Source organism: Ptychodera flava, chromosome 1 (assembly GCF_041260155.1).
Source record: "Ptychodera flava strain L36383 chromosome 1, AS_Pfla_20210202, whole genome shotgun sequence".
NCBI classification, from domain to species: domain Eukaryota; kingdom Metazoa; phylum Hemichordata; class Enteropneusta; family Ptychoderidae; genus Ptychodera; species Ptychodera flava.
This window is the reverse complement of record NC_091928.1, coordinates 44,685,122-44,707,630: the sequence shown is the minus strand read 5'-3', so window position 1 is coordinate 44,707,630 and position 22,509 is coordinate 44,685,122. Positions and strand designations below refer to the sequence as shown.

The window sequence follows — 22,509 nt, the reverse complement described above, 5'->3', positions numbered from 1 at the left end:
ATATAGAAATTCGAAGAATTTTACTGATTTATATATAGTGATATACTCTGCAATGTAAATATGGAGTCTTTCCGTACTATGCGGTTTATCATAACCATATTGTTTGATTTGAATGTCGTGCACTTCAACAAAAGTATATAATCTAAGAGTTCTTTAGTTTCGCATGCAAGACTAGCAAGCACATGGGGCGATCACCCGTTATGAACCTGCTGAGTCTGCGCTTGATCCGTTCTCCGCCAGCTGCGAGTAACCGCAGGTTAGGTCTGGCATGGGAGAGTAAGTGTTCTTATGGTGGAAAGCCATTTAGAATACCATAACAGAGCACTTCGATTTTGATTTTGCTGCCAGTGACTTGCTCGTTTTTTGTTTGTGTTGAAAAAACTGTAAATTTAACTTTAAACACAGAAGCCAATGTGGTTTAATTTGAGGGCGTATTTAAATTTGATCAATGAAATCTCCCTCCTCCGGGCACCCCCCCCCCCCCCCCTCACTCAAGAATGCTATGGATATCAGAATTGGTAAAACGATGGTGCTGTATCAAGACAGAGCGCTGGCCATATCATCAACACTTGTAACTTTAGGGATGAAGCTGAAAGAATAACGAAACAGTTAGTGGTGACGGATAGCCAGGATCTTGTTCCAGAGTACAGTCCATAAGCACTTGCATTTTGAAAGCTCGACTGGTTTCGGAATTTGCACAGGTGCACAAACATGCCCTAGGTGAATATGACAATAAAGATACAAGAGGTGTTCCTGTCATTGCCCCACATCGATGTTCAAAAGTGGTATTCATGAATGTTCAACAGTAATTACAGTTAAATTTATTATGAAAAAAGTTTCGATCATTTGTTTTTTGGAAACGGTTTGTAGAGTGGCTGTAGTTCCTTGATTATTCAAGTTATGCCATAATGTCTTTACTTCTTATCCCGGTGTAGGTGTTTTTGTTTTTAAAAGAATAGTGACTGTGTGTACTTTCATTAGAATTGATAAAATAATGTTACGGTAATGCTTCAATCTACTCCGGAATAAAAAGGACGCGATCATGTACATTCTACAGACTCAGTACGCCCAAAAGAGTGTTACAAATGTGTATGGAAATATACTCGTGTAGGGATCCCTACGACTGCTGTAAACACTGTATATAGGGTACGTTGGCCATTGGTGAAAGTTAAAACATGTTTGTTAACAATGAATATTGTAATTTTGAACGTTGCAGCTATGTTGACTTGATGCATGTATATATCATTCATGAAATACACTGTTTGTAAACAAGAAAGTGGCACACACAGTTCCAACACCCCACCCCCATTAAGTAAAGTGGACAAGTGGACTTTGTTGATTAGGGTTATGTACAAGGAGAGGTGTTATAATTGAAAATGCAGTCAATATATTACCATACCCTGCCAGTCGCATTTTGATTGGTCGAGCTGAACCACGTGACTGACCACAAATGCACAGTAATGGTCTGTTTATATGCCCGTGAATATGAATAATAAGATTAACAACTGAAAGTATCGTAACTTTACAGCTCAAACGTAAATCATAATCAATCACAAAATAAAATGGAGCACTTGTGGGCCAGGTTGAGATACTTTTTTTCTGAAAATATTTCCAGATTTGCCAATATTTTACATCGCACGTGACTATGCGTCGCGTATTGCTCAGTTCCCGGGGCCCAGTTCTCTTTCGCTCCGAAAATTTTCGCAAATTTTGACGGTTTTCTCCGGTTAGTTGATAATATAATGGAAATAACAGACTCCGCACTGACCATTAACGTTTATTTATGGGCGCGGGCTCGAGGAAAGCCAAATTAACGGACTCGGCAAGCCTCGCCCGTTAATTTTTGGCTTTCCTATCGCCCTTGCCCACAAATAAACGTTAATGGTCAGCGCGTCGCCCGTTATTTCTATAATATTCACACCTAAACAGGCTCTAACTTTTAGACCATCCTGATGATAAAATATTCCCGGACTGCAAAAAGCTTCATCAATCTGGTGACGGATACCAGGTATTATGGGAAGAGAATGTCGACACAGATTAATATAAGCCGCCCTTCTCTTGTCTTTGCCACAGTGTCTTAAATTCAGATGAACATGAAGTGGTGACAGAAAACTGTATTGTATCTTTATTTCCCACCTCTTATGATATCCAGAAATCAAAATGTGTAACCTTGCTTGATGTAGTGGTAATATCGCATTGGTTGTGAGAAGACTGGTATGTTTGAGTTGTTCTGCTTTACAATTGGCAAATGGTAGAAGACAGCGATGTCCAATCCAACCATTCTTTAGGTTCAGTGAAATGGACATGTCAGAATTAATACCCATGGGTTCAGTGTTAGGGCCATTGTCAGAATTAGTACCCAGGAGTTCAGTGTTGGGGACATTGTCAGAAATAGTACCCAGGGGTTCAGTGTTAGGGCCATTGTCAGAAATAGTAGCCAGGGGTCAGTGTTAGGGCCATTGTCAGAAATAGTAGCCAGGGGTCAGTGTTAGGGCCATGTCAGAAATAGTACCCATGGGTTCAGTGTTAGGGCCATTGTCAGAAATAGTAGCCAGGGGTCAGTGTTAGGGACATTGTCAGAAATAGTAGCCAGGGGTTCAGTGTTAGGGCCATGTCAGAAATAGTACCCAGGGGTTCAGTGTTATGGACATGTCAGAAATAGTACCCAGGAGTTCAGTGTTATGGACATGTCAGAATCACTAACCAGGAAACTACACAGAACACAAGCTACTTGTCAAAGAAATAAAAATTCTTTTTCCTTTATTATGACAAGACACACTGAACGTACATTTGCACCCTGTTTTTCATCTGAAAGCTTAGTCATCTGCTGACAGATTCCAACACAAATGGTGACGAAAAAGTTCACATTTGAAAGACAGCAAAACTTCATAAAATCATTGAAAATAAGAAGTTCTTCTCTTTTAGCGTTACACATACTTGAGTACTGAAGGGACCTTAATAATTAGGCAAACAAATAAACTGACAATGACATGACAACACTTGAGGTAAGATCTTGAAGGTCAACTCTCTAGAATTTCGAAAACACAAAAAGACCCCTTGGATGGTCAAAACGTCACCTTGCAAATAAGCATACTGGCCATTGTATCAGATTGGCTGGTTCTCCATTTAGTCTGCCCTCTGTGGTCAAGTTGTTGTACACATGATTTGGTGTTGGTATATGACATTTGTAATATGGTAAGGTGATGACAATAAGGCCAACGTAATTAAATTCTTTGTTTTGCGTCCACTCTAAATGGGAAAAGGTACGAGCCTACGCGGCTGAAAAACACACACAAGAAAATTAACACAGTGTAATTTGATTGCAGCAAATAAAAAATTGTAGCAAAATTTTTAGTTCAGAAAAGCTAAGCGGTAATGTCCTAAAATGTCCTATTCAAATACACTGTGTGTGTTTTTCATGAAAACCTTAAAAACCTAGGCAGGTGGGGACGCAAAACAAAGAATTTAATTTCGTTGGCCTAATATGACTGACAATGGTAAGTATACAACTGATAGCAATTACAGTTCAGACTTTTTACACTCCTATTATGTACTGTGGCAGGAACTTTTCAATGTACTTCATTGGATATACGCCATTAGAAATGCTGATCTTGTCTATGAATTGTGATCATTTCTTTGACCAACTGCTGACCTTGAAATTATCAAGAATAGCGACAGCCAATGTGGCTTTGGGCACTTAACCCTTTGAGCGCCGAAGTCAAATTTTTTGTCACCTTTATAAAATGCACCCCACTCAATTTTTTTCAGACTTTTGCCAAAATTTTGGTGGAAAACTGAAGCAACTGAAATGTGATGTCCATTTGAACCAAAATTATCAAAAAAAAATTACAGAAAAATTCACAAAAATTGGTAAAATGTTGTACTGAAATTTTGGTGGGAAACAGCACTCAAAGGGTTAGTATAAAGATTATAATGAGTGAGAGTGTTCTTAAGGTAGAATGTGCCCTGGGGACAGATATTTGGACTCTCAAATGTTTACAATTCCTGGTCTATCACTTATAGGGGCCTCACTTTCAAGCTTGTAGTCTAAGAGAAAATACTTTTCATGGTCTGAATTTTGGTAAACTTAAAATATTGATTTTTCACCATAGAGTTAACACAGGGATGGTGGCAATTTTGATTTTAACTACCGGTAAATGTTACATAATTTGTGTTTCTGGTACAAACAACCATAGATTTTCATTCTGGTTTAGTTTGGAGAATGGTTGACAGTTTCCTTGCGGAAAGTTTGATCACAGTAAGTCTTTCAATTTCAGAGTGCACACTACCTTAATTGAGAGGTACATGTATTGTACAGCTACAAGTAACACAATGCACTAAGCAATACAGATTTTCGACATGTATAAAACAAAGCTTTCGTTACAGAAATGTACTGTTGTTGGCCTTTAATTCTGATGACTTTGATCAATATGTATTGCCTGCTGCCCATAGATTTTGTAAATAGATATTTCAGAATAGCATAACCCTGATCTTATGACAAACACACGAACCCTCTGAGATCACATACGTGTACATACATTACTGGGTGTATCATGTAGGCTGTTCTTTTGCAAGTCCATCTAATTTCAGCAATTCTGTAATGCTTAAAACAGGACTATCTAGCTGATTGTAACTTTTGGAAAACAGCACAAATGCAATTTCCTGGCAACCACTTCCTTATCTGGCAATGCTTAACCCATGTCCTACTAAGACTATCACTTCCCCATCTGCCCTAAGTCAGTAAAAAAAGGTTGGCATGGTTTGTTACAGCATCTTTAGTCTGTAGAAATCATGTTTATAGTATCTCTGTTTTCAAGGGCCTTGCAATGTTCAACATTTTGTTAAATGCAATATGAGACACCCTGTGCTTAACTAGTTTTCACCAACTTAACTTGATGGTTGAAGATTACCTTGGCTGGATATGGCTTAAAGGGGCAGTCCTGGATCCCTGGTTCTCACATTTGTCCTTGTTGACATTTAAGTATTTACATGGTGTTAGCCCTTTGTTTTCCATTGATGACTTGCATTCAGATCAAGCTGATAATTGACCTGCCCCTTTAACTATTCAATCATGAAGTAAACACAGAACATTCCTTCTGGATTTCATAACTTTCTTCTTGATTGTAGGACGGAGGTAGCACCTTTGCAGCTGTTTAACATTAACAAAAATTTCACTGGTTCAATCTCCATTGCTGCGGTTATCAGTTTGACTTAGGGTGACTTTGATCATGAATGAATATAAAAATACTACCTAGGGTGATTTTGAATTGTTATACAGCTTAGCATCAATGAAGTATTCGTAGGCCTTGCTCAACAACTTACAAATACTGATACATCCCCATTCTGTTTGAATGAGCCTCACTTAAGTACTGGTAACTACACAGTTGTACCAAAGTTAGGCAATGGAAGATGTGGGTCCCTCATCAGACTGAAAGTAAACATGGATGTATCACTGAAAAACAAAACCATGGTGACAATATTGGCAACAATTTGCTTTCATCCTGCAAGTAAAAAGACTAGCAACACACAGACAGTGTGTACCCTGTGCACTGCAATGGCAGTTTAAGATTTACTCATAGTTCTCTTGATATGAAATAGACACTGGCTCATAAGGTATCGGGATAAACAAGATGTCTGCTGGAATTGAAATTGTAATGAAAAAATGAAAAATAAAACTTCCGCACAGAAGATAAAGATACTGACCAAATGTCAAGCACACATGCCGTGTATACCCTCTTCAGCACAGGTCTGTAAAAACTCAGAAAATGCGGAACACCAAAAATTGCTTGTAACACATGCTATCAGCTAACGTCTGACATGTATTTGCACAACGATGTCAATGAAAATCAATATCTTCCTGTATGACTTTCTGAGTGTTTAAATGGTGTAGCCTGCCACATGTGTTACAAGTGTAAGGACCATATCAAGTCATTCACAGTACATGCTGTACTGCCGGTATGTGCCCAAGTCGTACTTCAATGATTTCACCAATCTTGAACAGCTGACGTGGCAATGGATAAACCTGACAGGAAAGGGGTAAACCAGAGTAAACTTTTGCGAAATTCCAGTATCCATTATAATGCCCTTTGCCTTGGTTTAAAGATATTACACATTCAAATAATGTGTACAGAGAAGTTTCAAAAGCTTTGTTACTCAAAAATGTGAAAACTTTCATATGGACTTAAGGTAATATGTGCCTCGGGAACAGATATTCAGACTCAAATTGTTACAATACTTTTCTGATCTACCACTTGTGTAGGCTCATTTTGACTCTCTTTGAGTAAATAAACTTTTCACTCTCTTATTTTTGTGAAAATCAAAAATTCGTTTTTTCCCCACAGAGTTAACATAGGGATGGCAGCCATTTTGAATTCCAAAGGTCGGTAAATGTTACATACTTTGTATCCATAGTAACAAAATTTGCACAATGACCCTGATTTTTTATCACTGATTTTGAAAGAGAATGGTCGCTAGTTTCCTTAAGGAAAGTTTGTGCAAAAGTTTAAGTCTTTCAATTTTGAGGCACATACCGGTACTACCTTAAGGTAGAACGCACCTCGGGGACAGAAATTCAGGCCTTCAAATTTTATCACTTTTCTTCTGACCTACCACTTGTGGGGGCTCATTTTGAAGCTCTTGGCGAAAGAAAAGTTTTCACCTTCTTAGTTTTTCGAAAATAGAAAATTTTATTTTTTCTCATAGAGTTAACACAGGGATGGCGGCCATTTTGAATTTCAAATATCGAGAAAACCACAAGTTAATTGTCTCTCTAGTACCAAAGTCTGATTTTTATTCTTGCTTTGGTAAGAGAATGGTTGAAGGTTTCACTGAGGAAAGTTTGAGCAAAAGTTTAAGTCTTTCACTTTCGAGGTGCATATTACCTTAAATTGATGTCTGCCCAAAGGCAGAATGAAGAGATCATACAAATGCACTTCACAAGACTTGCAAAAGGAAAAGACATGCAGCATTCCTATGTATCACATGCTACATACATACAACAAAATCTATCCACACACTTCCTTCAGCAAAACAGAAAATGCTGATAAAGTCTCTTTAGTATCCATCAGTTGGATTTTTACCTCTGTAAATATTTCTGAAGTTCAATAAAAATATTAAAAGTTTTTTCTCATAGGTGGTTTGGCAAGATGGTGGCCACACAATATTTCAGCTATCTGAGTCGGAGTTCATGTCTATCACATCATCATCTGTTCTGTTCCCTGATGTGTCACTGCTAGAGTCGTACATTGTAGGTACTGATGCGTCACTGTAGCTGCTCCCTGATGCTGAAGAATTCCCATCTGTGTTGTGAAGTCCGTTCCCTGAAGCGTCACCACTACCTGCCCTAGAGGCAGCTCTATCACCCTGTGTGTCAGCAGTGCTGTCATCGTGTATGACGCTAGGTGTCTCATTGTCCACACTGCTATCAGTGCTGTCGGTCTGTGTACTGGCACTCTGTACCTGTACAGAGGGAGTCTGAGTGGAGGTAGAGTTGGTCTCCGGAGGCAGGGTGAGCCCCAGGCCAACCACACCCAGCATCTGATAGTCCCTCACACGTCCTACAGTGTCTATGTTCCGCCTAGCATACATGTTGTCACTGTGAGTGTGGAAATGCCGAGGTGGTGTTCTTGAGTTATCTACGCACACGCGAGGTGGATCTTCAGGAATTGGCGGAAGCCTGTGTCATAAAAAACAAAACAAAAGATAATTGATTTGAATTCCTCTTTTAATCCACACTTTGTCAACCAGATCCAGACTCACCACTGATAATAATAAGTTTGACTCAAACCATGGTGGTGAGAAGGTTAAATTAACCCTTCACCAAAGTCGTTTGAACCAATTCCATTGTTTTTTATGATATTTTGGATCTCTAAAGAGGGAAATGGGGTGAAAGAGTTACATTTGTATCCAAAGGACCCTACCTGATTCTGCATACATGCAAGTCCCCTCTGTTGGTCCCATAGACAACACCTCCCCCTGGGAAGGGTAACCACTTGGCTGAGTTGACACTGATGTGTGTTCTACGCTCCACGTCGCATGGGTGCATGACATTCTGGATGTGTTGGCAGGAATCCTCTCCGGCATATGCCTCACGCAACCGGAAAATCTGTGCCACCATCTGAAAAATCAGGGATATATTTATTCTATAGTATTTAGTTAACATAGCCTAATGCTGTTAATTAATGACTCAGTTTTTTTTCACAGTGGTAAGTCTGTAATGCCAGACTATGTACTGTCAGGTGGAAAAAGTACTGAAGTTTCCAAATATTGCAAATCTTCATGAGGACAAACAGACTATGTACAGAACACGACCATATGGCATACCGGTACATTTTGTACAAGTTCTGTGAAAGTTTCTTCACATTTGTACATGTGATTACCAGAATTTCTTCATGTCATGGTGAATCTAAGGGTTTGGGGTTTGACAGTGACACCCTCATGAGGCCATCTTTGTCGAAAACGGCTCTATATGTCAGAATTAACACATTTCAATACAATGTAACGAGATGACTGATAATCATTTCATACTTCCAGGACATTTCTTAAAGAAGGAAAGATGACACAAAGCTCTAATAAATAAATATTGGCGATTTCAGCAGCAACAGCAATGCATGGAATATTTCCTTTATGTTCACCCGATCTTCCTTATAAATTGGTCCACAGGCACCATTGATATGGATGCGTTTGGGCCAAACCATGGTGGTGAACATGTTGTAAAATTATTTTCATCAGAAAGACTAAAAAGATCAAAAAGCATGTGAAAAATGAAGTGTCTCTCTCACAACATGGTGTAATACCAACACAACGGAATTCAACAGAGGAAGTTTATCACATCACATGTACAAACACAGGGCTACAGTGCAGAAATTTTCAGAACTTTCTCAACTGACAAAACACATCACATGACAGCACTTGCCACTTTGTACCACCGTACCTGTTTTGATGTCACATGCCAGTGCAGACGCCTTGAAGCCAGTCCCACCATGACGTAATTGTTGGCTGGTGATATACTCACAGATATGGCATTAGGACCTACAATATGGTAACAACACAGTTATCAGTTGGTCATTCAACATCCGTATAAGCTTGTCTTTACGCTACACCATCCTTCGTTTGACAATCTGAATCATGATTTTTATATGATAGGCGAGTTTTCATGTACAAACCATTCTGTCATTTAAAGTACCCCTCCCGGGTAGGGGGTGGGTTTGGGAAGGGGGTCTGCTAAACTTTGTTTCACATTAAACAAGCTGAATTATTTGCTTGTCATATGTGTTAAAACCATTTCAGACGGTAAAAAATATTTTAGCAATTAAAGGGTATCAATTTTCTAAAAAAGCAGGTGGAAAAATCGTGAGAGTTACCGGTCAATTTCGCCAGCTGCCGGCTCTTAATGAAACCCCCTGCTAACATTTTACTTCTTTCAGTCTTGAAAGTAGGACTTTGTGAAAGCGGATCAATGGACGCATTGTGTTCAGTAGACTCATCACGCCCAAGGGATCACGTGATATTGGCACAAACAAACACACTTGTACAAACGTGTGTAGAAATACTGGTATTTATATGTCATTTTGTTTGCACCATGGTCCATGTGCATTCTGTGTATAACCCATCACTAAATTTTGCCCAAATGATATGTGTGCTACTCATAATGTGCAGTAAATGCTGACACAGTGAATTGCTTTGAAATTAGTCTGGTGACATACACTTCACTGTAGTTGGTAAAAATGACTCTGACATTGGGAAAGCATGTATCTCTTCATCACACTCACCAAAACTCTTTGTAAAGAGACAGTCACCAAAGTTATATGTTTGTAGTGAGTACACTGCCATGATCCCATCGTCTGGAAAGCCTCGGTGACTTGGCACAAACGCCGCCAACATGGTGCCATCTTGTGAGATGTCACAGCTTGCATCATTGTGAAGTTTGCAATGTGGTACAATCACATTGACATCAGCTGAAGATGAAAACAGGACACACATTAGCAACATCTGTCACAGTGAATAAATGTGCTCAAAACACTGATGAAAGCTAAACAAGTGGGGATATTTCTGTTGGTAATGCCAGATCATGTGAATGAAATTAGAAACTACAGAAGCAGATCAGTGGCAGGCCCTTCAATGTGTATAGCACTACCGTACTCGTCCGAGTATAAGCCCCTGCTCGTGTATAAGCCCCCCTACTGATTTCAGAGGATTTTAGAAAATTCATTACATCCGTGTATAAGCCCCTACCCTAGTGTAACTCAAATACAGAAAGGTTAGGAGAGTATATTTAGTCATTTAACTTGGTAAAATTACTTTTAGATAATAAAGAAACTATTAAAAGATGTTAAAACAATGGGAAACTGGAGTTTCCTTGACAGCATCGTACGGAAAATGACACGTTTTCCCACTACTATCTTGATTCTTTGACCCTGTTCACCCCCGTCTCCTAAATAGAATAGTCTCACTCACGTCAGCCATTGTTTATTTTCATTCACAGCCACGATGTTTTCATTCTCTAAACAAGCCGTTTCTTTTGTTTGAAGCAATTATCCTTTCATTTGTGAAGACTTTTCCTGGTAACTATTACAATTTTCACTGCTTAGTGTTGTTGTTTTCACAAGATGTAGACAGTTTGATACCGGAATATTGAGCTGCCGTTCTGTGTAGACAATGCATGCCTGTTCACATTACTGTTGATCAGCAGCATACATGACGTCTTTGTTTCAAGTTTGGGTTTTTTTTCGACGCTGAAATTTCACCAAAATGTCACTTCTGTATTCAGAGATTGTAAAATCAATTTCCTTGGATGTGTAAGTCGATTTTGAAAACGATAGAATGATCGAGTGGTGTTGAAAAAAATCGTGCATAAAATTAGCATAAATTAAGCGTCCACAGCAGATAACATGGGGTTGCTCGAGTATAAGCCCCTCCCCTAGTTTTACGGCTGTTTAGTGTTGCCAAACCGGGGGCTTATACTCGGACGAGTACGGTATATCCCCTGTATTTGTGTTTATCTACTCCTATGGATACATGGCACACAGGCACTTGACACACATGCACACCTTTCTCTTACATCACCATGCCAAAGTCTTGTGATATAAACAGTTCCTTTTGTATCTTGGTAAAAGGGCCTGCAACTGCAACTTTGATTTTTCACCATTTTTTTTTATTTGCATGTAAACCACATTTGCTTGTACTACTCTCCACAGCATGTTGAGAGACACAGTATTCAGCTTGTCACCTCAGCCTGTGCATGTGTAGACTGCGCTGTTTTGGTTGAGCAGTGAATTCTTGTATGTGCTAAAATTCAAGCGTAGACCACAGCATGGCTTTTTACATGTATAGATACCATGCTGACAAGCTAATAGTTGGTGTTCAGAAATGCTTTGGAGAGCAATCAAGAGCTTGTGATTGACATAGCAAACAAAAATGGTGAAATAATCATCAAAACTTTAACCCTTTCACCACCATGGTTTGTCCCAAATCCATTGTTTTCTACGGTAAAGTTGGACCTGTATACAGGGAACTGGGGGTGAAAGGGTTAAAGCTCCTGACTCTTTAAAATGAGAACATACAAAAGAACAACAGACTATACTTGACACAATCATGAGCATACCAGTTTGTTTTTAGCAAAGTTGAGCAAAGTAATATTTTCGCAGACATGTATCTCTAGAGAGAAGTACATAAAATCAAAAATCTAAAACAGTAGAAATAGTGATTACAAGGAAGAAGTTGTTTATTCTTTTAAGCCTATCAGGTGCATTTTAAGATTAAATGATATATACATGTACATGTGTAATGGATGGTGATTTGCATATTATGCTGTATAAAGATTGTCTATAGATGCTTTAGATGGCGATACAATAAGAATAAATGACAAGATACTTTATTTACATATTTTTATTTTACATATTTTGCGCATTAAAGTGGAGAGGCAGCAGACTTTGATAGCATTGTGTTGCTCATTCAATAAAATTCTAAATAATGAGATGTTTAATTGATATGTCAATGATGAAATTATGTTTGATATGATTTATCATGTTTATATAAAATGGCTCTATTTTTCTCAAACTAAGATGACAATAAATGAAATATTGAAACTTATGTGCTGATATAAAGAAAATCTGCCTGGACAATTGATCAAAGGACCTGAAATTATGTTTCAGTTCAGTGTTCTCCACAGCTTCATGTTTTTTGGTTGTAAAATGTATTCTTCTGTATAGTTATTAACATACTATAAATAGACCACCCCTAAATATCCCCTTGTGAAAAACCCTACTGTTTCACTGGTCTTTTAATGCATTTAACTTTATCAATGGTATTTTTTCCAGTGTTTTTTGAGGGAAGACTTCAATCCTTTCTTAGTATGACACCATTTCCCTTCCCAATTTTTTGGTTGCATCCACCTTCATGGAAGAGGGGTGAATGGCTTAGAGAATTAATATCATCGAATATCACTTTGGTCCAGGCAGATTTCATTGTGACAGAATAATGAACGAAGAGTCTTGCTCGACTTACAATCTGAAATATTTGGGAGCTGACAGGAGGTGAAATCCCACCACTGCAGTCTATGAGTTGTGTTGACGATGTTACTGGCAACGGCGGTCTCGCCGTTCCCAGCAAACGCACCGGCTATGGCTCTGTTGATCGCAGAATGGAGGGCCGGTGAGGGACGGTTGGTGTCGTCGAATACACTAGTGGAGTAATGTTGGTGAAGGTTATTGACATGATGGTGGTGAAAATGATGAAGACGACTCCTTTCATCCAATAGATTACAGAAAAAGAGAAAAAAAATTATTTTTTCAGTCACCAATATTTGTATCTTGTGGCAGAGTGACGACTATAGCCTTTACTCAGGATTTTGGCATCACTCTGAAAAATACAATATTTGCTGTACGTAGTCTTTGCCTGGGACTTTGAAAATGGTTTGAAAGCATGAATGTGGCAGCAATTTGTGATGACTATGTCAGCGTCTGAGCACCCCTACAGTGCACACTGAGTGAACGTGTACCACTTTAGACAATTGCGTATTCCTTTTTCCCTTTAATTTCACTTTCCAGTACGTTGATTCATCCCTTCCCATTGAAAATAATGGGGACATGTACCAAATATTGGCTGAGGAATGGCTAAAATAAATCTTGGAGAAGTGTTCTGTTTTTTTGACTGGATGTTGAATGAGTAACGAATGAGCCCCAATTTAAGCACTGTATGAATTCAGTGAATAAACAGATTTGGTCTGCACTATGTCAAAGTCACATGATATGATTTTGTACTTCACATGAATTTGAAAGAAGATAGCCAATGTCGTTTGATTTAAAAGATTTCACCTCACTTTTGATTTGGAGCCGATGGGTCTTTCAGTGCAAAGGGACATCACTGAATCTTACACAAACCCAATTCAGAATTGAATTTTGAGCAAACAGTGAAGAATAATTTTGTAGCACATCACTGTTTCGTTATAGTTTAGCACAACAGATAAATGGTGTGGGGACCTCATTGACATTTCTGCTGTCCTCTTATGTAATGATGTTACCATAACATAAGAGTATGGTACAAATTTGAGAGTCAAAATAGCTGTCCCCGAAGCAAATTCTACCTTAAATGAGTACTCTATAGGAAGCCCTCTATTACACGATTGGGGAAGCCTAGTATAATTTACCGGAATACCGACCTTGACCGAAAACACTTCACATATTATGCTTGTAAACAGAAGTCATCACCTGAGTCATCACCATTGACTCTGTTGTTTAACTGATTTTCAATTAAGTAATTAATTAATTAATTAATTAATTGATATCCTACCGTTCTGTACTCCTCTGGAAACCAAATCGTGTCATCCTGGCTCTCCTCGTCTCACTGCCTGGAGATGACACAGAGGAATCATCTGACATGGACCGGCGAGGCTGTGACACGTTTAACCTGGACGACCTCAGAGGTGACCTCCTGAATGTCCTCGTTGTGTACCTGGGACTAGTTGACACCTCTGTAATTTGAAGAATATGGTGTGTTTGATTATCAGGAGTTACACATAAAAGCTAAAAACTTCACTTAGGAAGGAACTTGACCCAATGTAATATCATTTCATAGAAAAAATGTAATTCTTTGACATATCAGAAAACATTCAAAAGATGTAAATTTTCATAAGTACAGCAAAAGACTCTTTGTGAAAGAGTATGAAGAAACTCTTTCTTTTTCTTCAAACAAATTTAGAGGTTGATCATGTCTTTCGACAAACTACATGTATGGTAAAACACAATCAAGTCCACAATGTGAGCACTCAAATCCTAAGTGACCAACATCAGATGAACACCCAAACCAAGACAATATTGTGAACATAATGATATGCAAATATATTCATTACCCAGAAGTCAACAGCATGAAATAAGATGCAAATTCCTCATTTTACGGTGATTTTTCTGATTTATCGACTTAGAAACATTCAAAGGGAAATAAAATTTTGCACTCATATGACAATATTTATAATATAGACATGAAAATTCATCTGAGGAAATACAAATTCACAAATTGTCTTTTGGTAGCTTGAGAAACCTTCACAAAAGTTTCACCAGTTCAGATACTATCACCTGCAGCATGACGCCTATCTTTCACTCTGGTTTTTCTGCATCTCGCATAAATCTTTCGCCTTTTACTAAAGATTTCCGTGCAGAAGAACAACTTATGAGTCTATAAGAATTTTTGAAAACCCTGCTTCACAGTGGGGTGATAATAAACCAAAGGTAAGAAATAAGTGTAAATAACAGATGATACCTCAGTCTGCCCCTGTTGCAGGCAATATAATCAGGCAGGCCTGCCCCTATGGTTTTAAAATTGCCAATATGAAAATGTCAATAACAAAAAGTCCTGCTGAGCTCACACTCAACTTGAATTATATTAAGAGCACATGTAAATCATACGCATGTATCTCTCTAGTGGCTAACCAGTATATGGTTGCCACTGGATAATTTCAGCAGAACCAAAACTAAAGATGATGAAAATATCCTAAAAATGATGTTTTTTGACTTCATTTTAAAAAATCTATACAGATCTGAAAATTTTAAGGAATGAAGAAAACATGTCAAAGCAAACTGACCAGAATATTTATATTTTTGAGTTTTAACCATTTTCACATTTTCATGGTCACTTGCACCAAACCATTGTATGAGCTCTCACATATACATGAATGTACAAACTACATGTTGGAGCTAAACAGATGTGTAGACACTTAGGGTAAATGAAAATTTGTCATTGATAGGGAGTCTTTATGATTTGCATATTCACACCATGCTGAATAATACACTTTGCATAAACAAACAAGTAAATATATAATTTGTTAAGGAATACAGCAAAATGGGATCTGGTCTTTGTTATAATTACCACATTAGTAAATAGACAAATAAATAAAGAAATAAATATATAAATAAATAAAGTTTTTAAGGAAATTGAGTATCTGGTATTTGCTAAACTGTCATCTATAGTTGAAACAAGGCTCATACATACAAGATGAACATCCTCAATAAAGCATATGCTGTAAAAGCATACAACATAAGCTGCTTACCTGGATTTGCAAAACGATGGGAATCTTGCGAAGCTGGTTCGTTATTTGTACCTGAGAATTCAAGGCGACCCCTCGGCAGTGCCACGCTTGATCCGCTTCTACTCCTGGACAAAATTATAGAGGAGTTCATTCTGCGAACGCTCAAATTTGAATACGGTCTGTCGCCCTCCGGCAACAATGAAGCCAGTGCTATGTCAGCATGCTGTTGTGATATTTGTGAAATATAAGGTGGCCCTGGTGGGCTGTCACTGTCACTGTTCGACGATGATGATTGGCCATCAGGCTGTGGCACGTCCGCAGACAGGCTGTTTGCTGGGTCGCTTTCAACGCTGACCCTGATTGCCGATGGGTTAAATAACCGCCTTCGTGTTGTCACCGGCGAATGGTGAAGGATGTTGCTATTGCTTGAAGGATTGAGAAAACCCGGCTCTGTGTTTGAAGGTTGCCTGTTACTGTTGGATGGTACATTCATGGACACCTGTGCTGTACTGTGCAGTAAAGCTGCTGCAAGGTTCATTCTGAATCCTTCAAAGTCACTCGTGGAGGAATCGTTCCGGCCGCCCGCTGCCTGACTTGAAGCTGTCTCACCTGGCAAACTTTGCATATTCTGACTTATCGTGTCAGACGTCCCCGACAAAGCCGAGTCCTGGTTTCTCATTGGATGAGGCATGGCAGACGTCCCTGACAAAGCCGAGTCCTGGTTTCTCATTGGATGAGGCATGGCAGATATGTGTGAGCTCCCCGGCTGGTTGTTTGACCCACTCTCTTCTCTGTTGGGAGAATGCACATCCAAATTGTTTGGATTCGTGAAAACGGCATCTGCAACATCTTGAGGATTGTTGTAAGAATCTGACTGTCTTATAAGTTGCTGTCTAAGTCTCCTTACAAGACGATGATCATAGCTTGAAAAGGGGACCACATTTCTTTCTTGTGCATCACTGTCAGACAAATAAATTACATTAGAGAATAAGAGTGACCGAAACTATAAAATGACCCCTGAACGAGAATGACATTGGTGTTTGTACTCATCTTTTGCCAGTATTTGCCTTTTCATAACCCTTTTCATAAATTTAACATGGTTTGGTCCAAAAGTATTGCTTTAAATAGCAAGTGTGGATCTGTTTATAGAAAAGGGAAGTTGCAAGGATAACTATATTCAATATGTGGTCTATCAAATCTTTAATGAAAATTGCAAGTATTGTCGACAAACTGTATGATTAGATTACATGAATGTCTGGTGAAACTCTATAGTGTAAAATCTGTAGTGTATGATTTTCATGTACTCTAAAACAAACTTTTTTCTAAAAGCACTTTTTTGTAACGGCGTCTAAATATTTTATTTTCATGCCAACAGTCAATCACGAATTGATCTCAAAATATCAATGAAAAGAATGACTTTTTAAACTCTTTTCCTGCTAAGTTTATATTTCATTATCAGGTCAAGTTGGTTAAAACTAGTGAAGCAAAACATGTCCCATATGGTACATTTTGACAAAAACTTAAAGACTTGAAGGTCCCTGAAGACAGAGATACTATAAACATAATTTTTACAGACTAAAGCTGCTATAACTGACCAAGCCAAGTGGGTGAAATTACATATGGTTTTGGCTCAAAACCGCTTTTTACTGACTCAGCAGATGGGGAAGTGATACTGTGTGGCAGGTAAAGGACTAATGAAGTTTATATTTTTATTGTCCTCAAAATTTTAATTTCCAAAACTTGCACATGGTAAAGGCACAAATGTAATCTGAGCTAGGGAATACTGAAGTTTCCTTTACCAAGTCAGTGTACGGTTTAGAAATGTAGTGTGATGACTTGCTTCTGGTAAATGCCTTCAGAGCACACCTGCTCCAAATTGGAAAAAAGTTTTGAAATGTCAGCTTCTGAGAGAGCCAAATAAGGAAACATCCTTTTTTCTCATTTGTTGGACAGTCCATTCACAGTTTGAGGGTCAAACATTGACAGCTGCAGGGTTGGCATCAAAAAGGAACCTAAAACCCTTTAATATTACTCACTACCTGCAAAGAGTTCCTTACCTTGGATGCAAACTTGAAGATGGGAGGGAAAGGTCAAGTTCATCATCACTGTCACCATTAATGATGTTGGAGATTCCAGTTAGTAAGTAGTGTCCGATTGGATCAAATTTTACTAATCTGTAAAAATATAAAGAAGCCAGAAAGAGTGATTCACAAAGTCAGCTACAGCCAGTTAGTTTGATATCCAAGGAGTAGTAATTTTCAGAAAGACTGTTGTTACCAGTTAAAAGTAGCATCGTTGAGACAGCCTTTTAAGTTTTGACTTACAGCAGTTGTTGAGTGGTGTTTTTTTTTGCTGGTCATGTTGTCACCTGGAACATTTATGATCTGGTATAAACATAGACATGTACCAAAAAGCATTGATGTCATGGTGGATAATAGAAATCATTTTAGAATTGAAATGCTATGGTTGGATAAAAGTACAAACTACCAACCTAATCTTCTCCTTTGGATTGGCAGTCTTCACATACGTGAATGGAGTGGGAAGACCCCAGTCCCACAGATAAAGTCTGTCATCCGTTGCGATTGCCAAGACTTGATCTGTTGGATGAAATGCCAGAGATGCAATGGCAGCATCGGTGTCTGCCTTCCAGCTTTCACTGCCACCCTGGAAATGAGAGTAGCACACGCAAGACAGATGAGGAAAATATAATATGAATATAACATGGCTACCTATTGACAGCATGGCTCTCTAGCTACTGTCAGTCCACGATCATTTGAAACATTTAACTTTAGGGTATGGAAGGGGATAGCCAATCACAGCACCACTGCATTCAAATGGCACCAACTGCTGTTGTAAGAAAGTGCACATTTCATGTTGAAAGCAAGAGTCCCATCAGAAGTTGCACCCAAAAATGCACAGAAATCATTTTTGACTCAAAGACAGGGATTACCCTGGCTCAAGAACTGCATGAGATAAAATCCCACATGAAAAAAAACTGTGGGAGAATTTCAAAGTCTGTGGGAACCTAACTTTCCCTGATTTTCTACATATTGGTTAATTTGCATAACAATGCATTCAGTGTGACAGTTTTTGGACGTCCTCAGTTTTCGGACATTTAATGACATGCTGTTCGTTGTACTCACTTCGCTCTGTATTGATAGCATTTTACAAGTCATGCTACCGCATATTAAGTCAGGTGACCCTGCCGTCCCGTTTTGGATAGGTTTTTTTTTTTGGTAGAAGCTATTTCTTGCGCTACAAATTTGGCGAAGTTAGCCACACCGTACGATACAAGGTGTTGAACGCAACACACAGAGACAGCCCGTGTCCGATATCTAAGCGCTATACACGTCGAAATATAGTTGCGTCGTCCATGGATTAAACGTAACTAATTATCAAGAAATATTTCCATATAGTTTTCTAAAAACATCGAAATTAAAATCGGGGTTTGAAGTTTCAAAATATCAGTATTTAGCCCCTATAATCATATTCCAAATACAACGTCCGATTACTGCGATAGCAGTCCGATTACTCCGCACTCAACATGGGTAAAAAATTTGGCAACTTTGACCCCCTAAATGCAACTTCTGTCGGTGTTAACAATTTGAAGATAAACACAATAAAGTTTCGAAAGGTATGACAATAAGATTTCGTAGTGCTCGTCATTTATGAAACGACTTTGGGTGAAATTCACTACCCTGTCCGAAAACTGTCACACTGAGTGAAGTTGTATCGGAGGCGATCCAATCCATACTTTCTAGTGCGGGAGTAACGGAAGTACAGTAGTCCAGAATAGTGCATTCGTACTGAACACGAATTCCTTTGAAAGCGCCATTTTGAGCGACGACAACACGCTGTACATCAGCAATGAACACTTGCTGTATCGATTTCAATGATTTGTCAATTAACGCAAAACTTCCTGTTGGCAACCAATCACAAACGCTGTTTGAAAGTTTTTCTAGCGTAATTATAGCGCTCTCTACGGCGATACAGTGAGTGATTCTGTACTAAAAACCTGCCAAATATTTAACCGATGAATTTAGATCGCGTAAATGTATAACGTACGAGCCATTTGCATTATCGGCGCAACTTTTTTGCCCAATTGATTTTTCTGAATGCGACTTTTCTGATTTTTGAGCGTGAATATCGCGTTATCGCTCCCCAAAGTGATCCCTGCAAAGACGATAGCAGGTATGAATTCAGAGATGCACTGGAAGACATCAATGCTGGTTTATTGAAAACATGGCTTTTTGTGAGGGAAATCCTTCTCCAAACTCTTTTATATGTGCACATAGCAGTCATTCCCAGCTTCATACTTTTCTAATGCATTCCAAAGCTGACAAGGCCTTGTACCGTACCACAAGGGACTGTGATTTGAAAGGTGTCAGTGGGGACAGACTTCAAAAACCCCTGTGTGATTGGAATTTACTACTCACATGCAGATCCCAAATCCTTACTTCACCCGCCAGACAACCTGATGCCAGTATATCATTGGATGTTGGGTGAAAGCTGACGCACCATGGCGTTCTGGGATGTCCAATCAATGTGTGAGTATTCTCTCCTGTTCTGACATCAGTGACATGAACGTTATGGTCCCCATGGTTGGATGCCATGAGGTTGCCATCTGGACTGAAGGACATCAGGAATGTTGCTCTTGGCTGACCTGCAAGTTCACATGGCTGAAATGGAAGATACAATAATAGATAACATGTATCTTCGAAAAATGGACAATATTTATACACATATGGATTGCATAAGGGGAGATGGAAATTATGAATGTGCATATATGTAAAACTTAATTAAACATGCCCTCATAACGTGTACATTTTATGTGGCCATTGACACACTACTTCCTGACGTAAAGTGGATAAATTGCAATAGAATTGTCTTCCATATCAATCAAAAATTGACATTTTGGGGGTTATTTTCAATATTGAAGTTTGTGATCTAATTCGGGAACGTACGAGAAGTACATTGTAGGTGGCGCAGTGTAATACAACCTCTTTATTAAAATCTTAATTGGTTGCAGTACAAGGGGTCCAGACACTTCGCACCAAAACCAGTTCGCCCCACACATCTTCGCCCCAAAACCATTTCGCACCAAAACCACCTCGTCCCAAGTACTACCTCGTCCAACGCCACTTCGCCCCAAGTACCACCTCGTACTTAAACCACTTCGCCCAAAGTATCGCGCCATCAACTCGTCCTAAAACAACGATGCCACGACGTATCATAACGTTGTTTTTACATGCAACTTGGAAGCATTAATGTGTCAAGACATTTTGGCTACCACGAAACATTTATTGTTGCATGAAACCATAAACGGTAGAAAAAGAAAAAGAAACACGCAAACTACTCAATGCTACAACTCAGGTGCCGTGCGCGGATTTGCACCATGTCATTTTCTCGAAATGTGTACAATTTCAAGATTTCAGTCCTGGGATGATAGAAATGTGATGAAAACTTCGATGGCAGTGGTTGGTTATTTTCAGCTTTACCGGTTGGCGATAAGTTTGGGGCAAAGTGGCATTGTTTTGGGGGCGAAATGGTTTGGGGCGACGTGACTTTTGGGGCGAAGTGGTTTTGGTACGAGGTTGTTTTTGTGTGAAGTGGTTTTGGTGCGAAATGGTATGGGACGAGATGGTATGGTGCGAAGTGGTTTTGGTGCGAAGTGTCGGGGAACAGCAGTACAAGAGTGTGTAGTTTTCTCAAATGTGCACATGTGGCTGGTTTCTACATTTCACATCTGCCACAGATCATACTATAGACACCCACTATGCAGGCATGTCACACCCAGGGCACTTTTTACAGGGGCATATCATACATTGTTTGCCCACAGGATTATACACAGGATGTTGTTTGATTCTGCAGTTGTGTTGACCTTTGGCAACAAAAGCAACTATTTCAGAGAAATCTCTCTTTTTTGAGATCGTTCAACATTTGAATTTGACTTAGAATATAATGCGTAAAGGTAAACATATTCACAGCAAATTGGTATGTTGTGAATATTTGGGAGTTCTATTCATGCATAAACTTTTCACGTCAGAAATTTGAAAATGCTTGGATCTCGGTCAAATAACACAGTTCTCCTACAACACAGACCACCGAGGGTCGATGCCTAGAGCTCCCTATTGGGCATTTTCATGTTTAAGAAGCAGTGAGGAGAAATAACAACGTAATTCTACCTTTTTATGACGTAGCATCATATAATGGAACAATGAAAATGGTTAAAGGAGCTCTATCAAATTATGTACGCAAAGTACTAGTGTTTGTTGAGTGGATCACAATGAATACAAACAATAAACATGCGAAATATTATATGGCCCTACTCTAAAATCACTACAAATAATAACTAAAAGAATATCTAAATCACTGCAAACAACAGCGAGTCATATGAACTTGGTACACAACCCTGATGACAGCAGTGATTTAGTTAGAGTACAAGTATACGACATTTTGATCGACGTCGTCACTTCCAAAAGAGAAATTGAGTTGGTAAATCTAGCATTGTGTGAATAGGGGAGCAGCTACGAATGACGTACACATTACAAAGAACATGTTAATTATAGACTTCTCTCGCAATGGTGAGAACGCAAGTTAAATACCACCGTTGTTTGCGGTGTCGAAGCAAACTCAATCACTCACTTTGTTATCTGTGGAAAAAACAGCAGCCTTATCCTCGACGAAACGGTCCAGGGAAACGCGATGTCGCCCATTGAAAAGTCCAACTTCCCGTTTGACGAGATTGTGCAGGAAGCTTTCTGTTGTTGAATTCGTCATGCTGATTTCCAAACTCTGCAAAATATTTACTGCAATGCTACAGAAGATGTGCTTGCATGTTATTTGATATTCCGGAGCGATCGCAGAGCTGATACTGATGTGATGCAGTTTTCGTTCAAAATGGCTGCCATGAGTTGGAGTGCGCATGTGCAAATGTCCCTGAGGCTTTAAATCATTTTACTTTGCATTCAGATCATAATGCGTTAAGG

The 22,509-nt window shown here is 39.0% G+C and overlaps 1 protein-coding gene and 1 non-coding gene across 5 annotated transcripts in view; one reads left to right on the top strand and one right to left on the bottom strand.

Annotated features, from left to right (window-relative positions):
• The window catches only part of LOC139138967 (activating molecule in BECN1-regulated autophagy protein 1A-like), a 75,558-nt gene extending 53,117 nt beyond the window's left edge, over positions 1 to 22,441 (bottom strand). Inside the window, exons 1-12 of one of the 4 annotated variants that reach the window (XM_070707638.1) lie at positions 22,166 to 22,441; positions 19,957 to 20,199; positions 18,012 to 18,184; positions 17,578 to 17,694; positions 16,259 to 16,479; positions 15,542 to 16,207; positions 13,789 to 13,969; positions 12,505 to 12,743; positions 9,771 to 9,956; positions 8,933 to 9,030; positions 7,920 to 8,116; positions 2,729 to 7,675 (exon numbers count right to left, since the gene is read on the bottom strand). In XM_070707638.1, coding sequence (XP_070563739.1) covers positions 7,165 to 7,675; positions 7,920 to 8,116; positions 8,933 to 9,030; positions 9,771 to 9,956; positions 12,505 to 12,743; positions 13,789 to 13,969; positions 15,542 to 16,207; positions 16,259 to 16,479; positions 17,578 to 17,694; positions 18,012 to 18,184; positions 19,957 to 20,199; positions 22,166 to 22,300 — 2,967 coding nt within the window. In that variant the 5' untranslated portion in view covers positions 22,301 to 22,441 and the 3' untranslated portion in view covers positions 2,729 to 7,164. Of the gene's footprint in view, positions 1 to 2,728; positions 7,676 to 7,919; positions 8,117 to 8,932; positions 9,031 to 9,770; positions 9,957 to 12,504; positions 12,744 to 13,788; positions 13,970 to 15,541; positions 16,480 to 17,577; positions 17,695 to 18,011; positions 18,185 to 19,956; positions 20,200 to 22,165 lie in introns of those variants that run through there. The other 3 variants (XR_011553703.1, XM_070707627.1, XM_070707646.1) reach the window with 3 other exon arrangements.
• Positions 14,592 to 14,708, top strand: LOC139146505 (U5 spliceosomal RNA). Its single transcript, XR_011555257.1, has one exon. It is a non-coding gene; the product is annotated as a U5 spliceosomal RNA (small nuclear RNA).
• Positions 22,442 to 22,509: the final 68 nt, after the last annotated feature.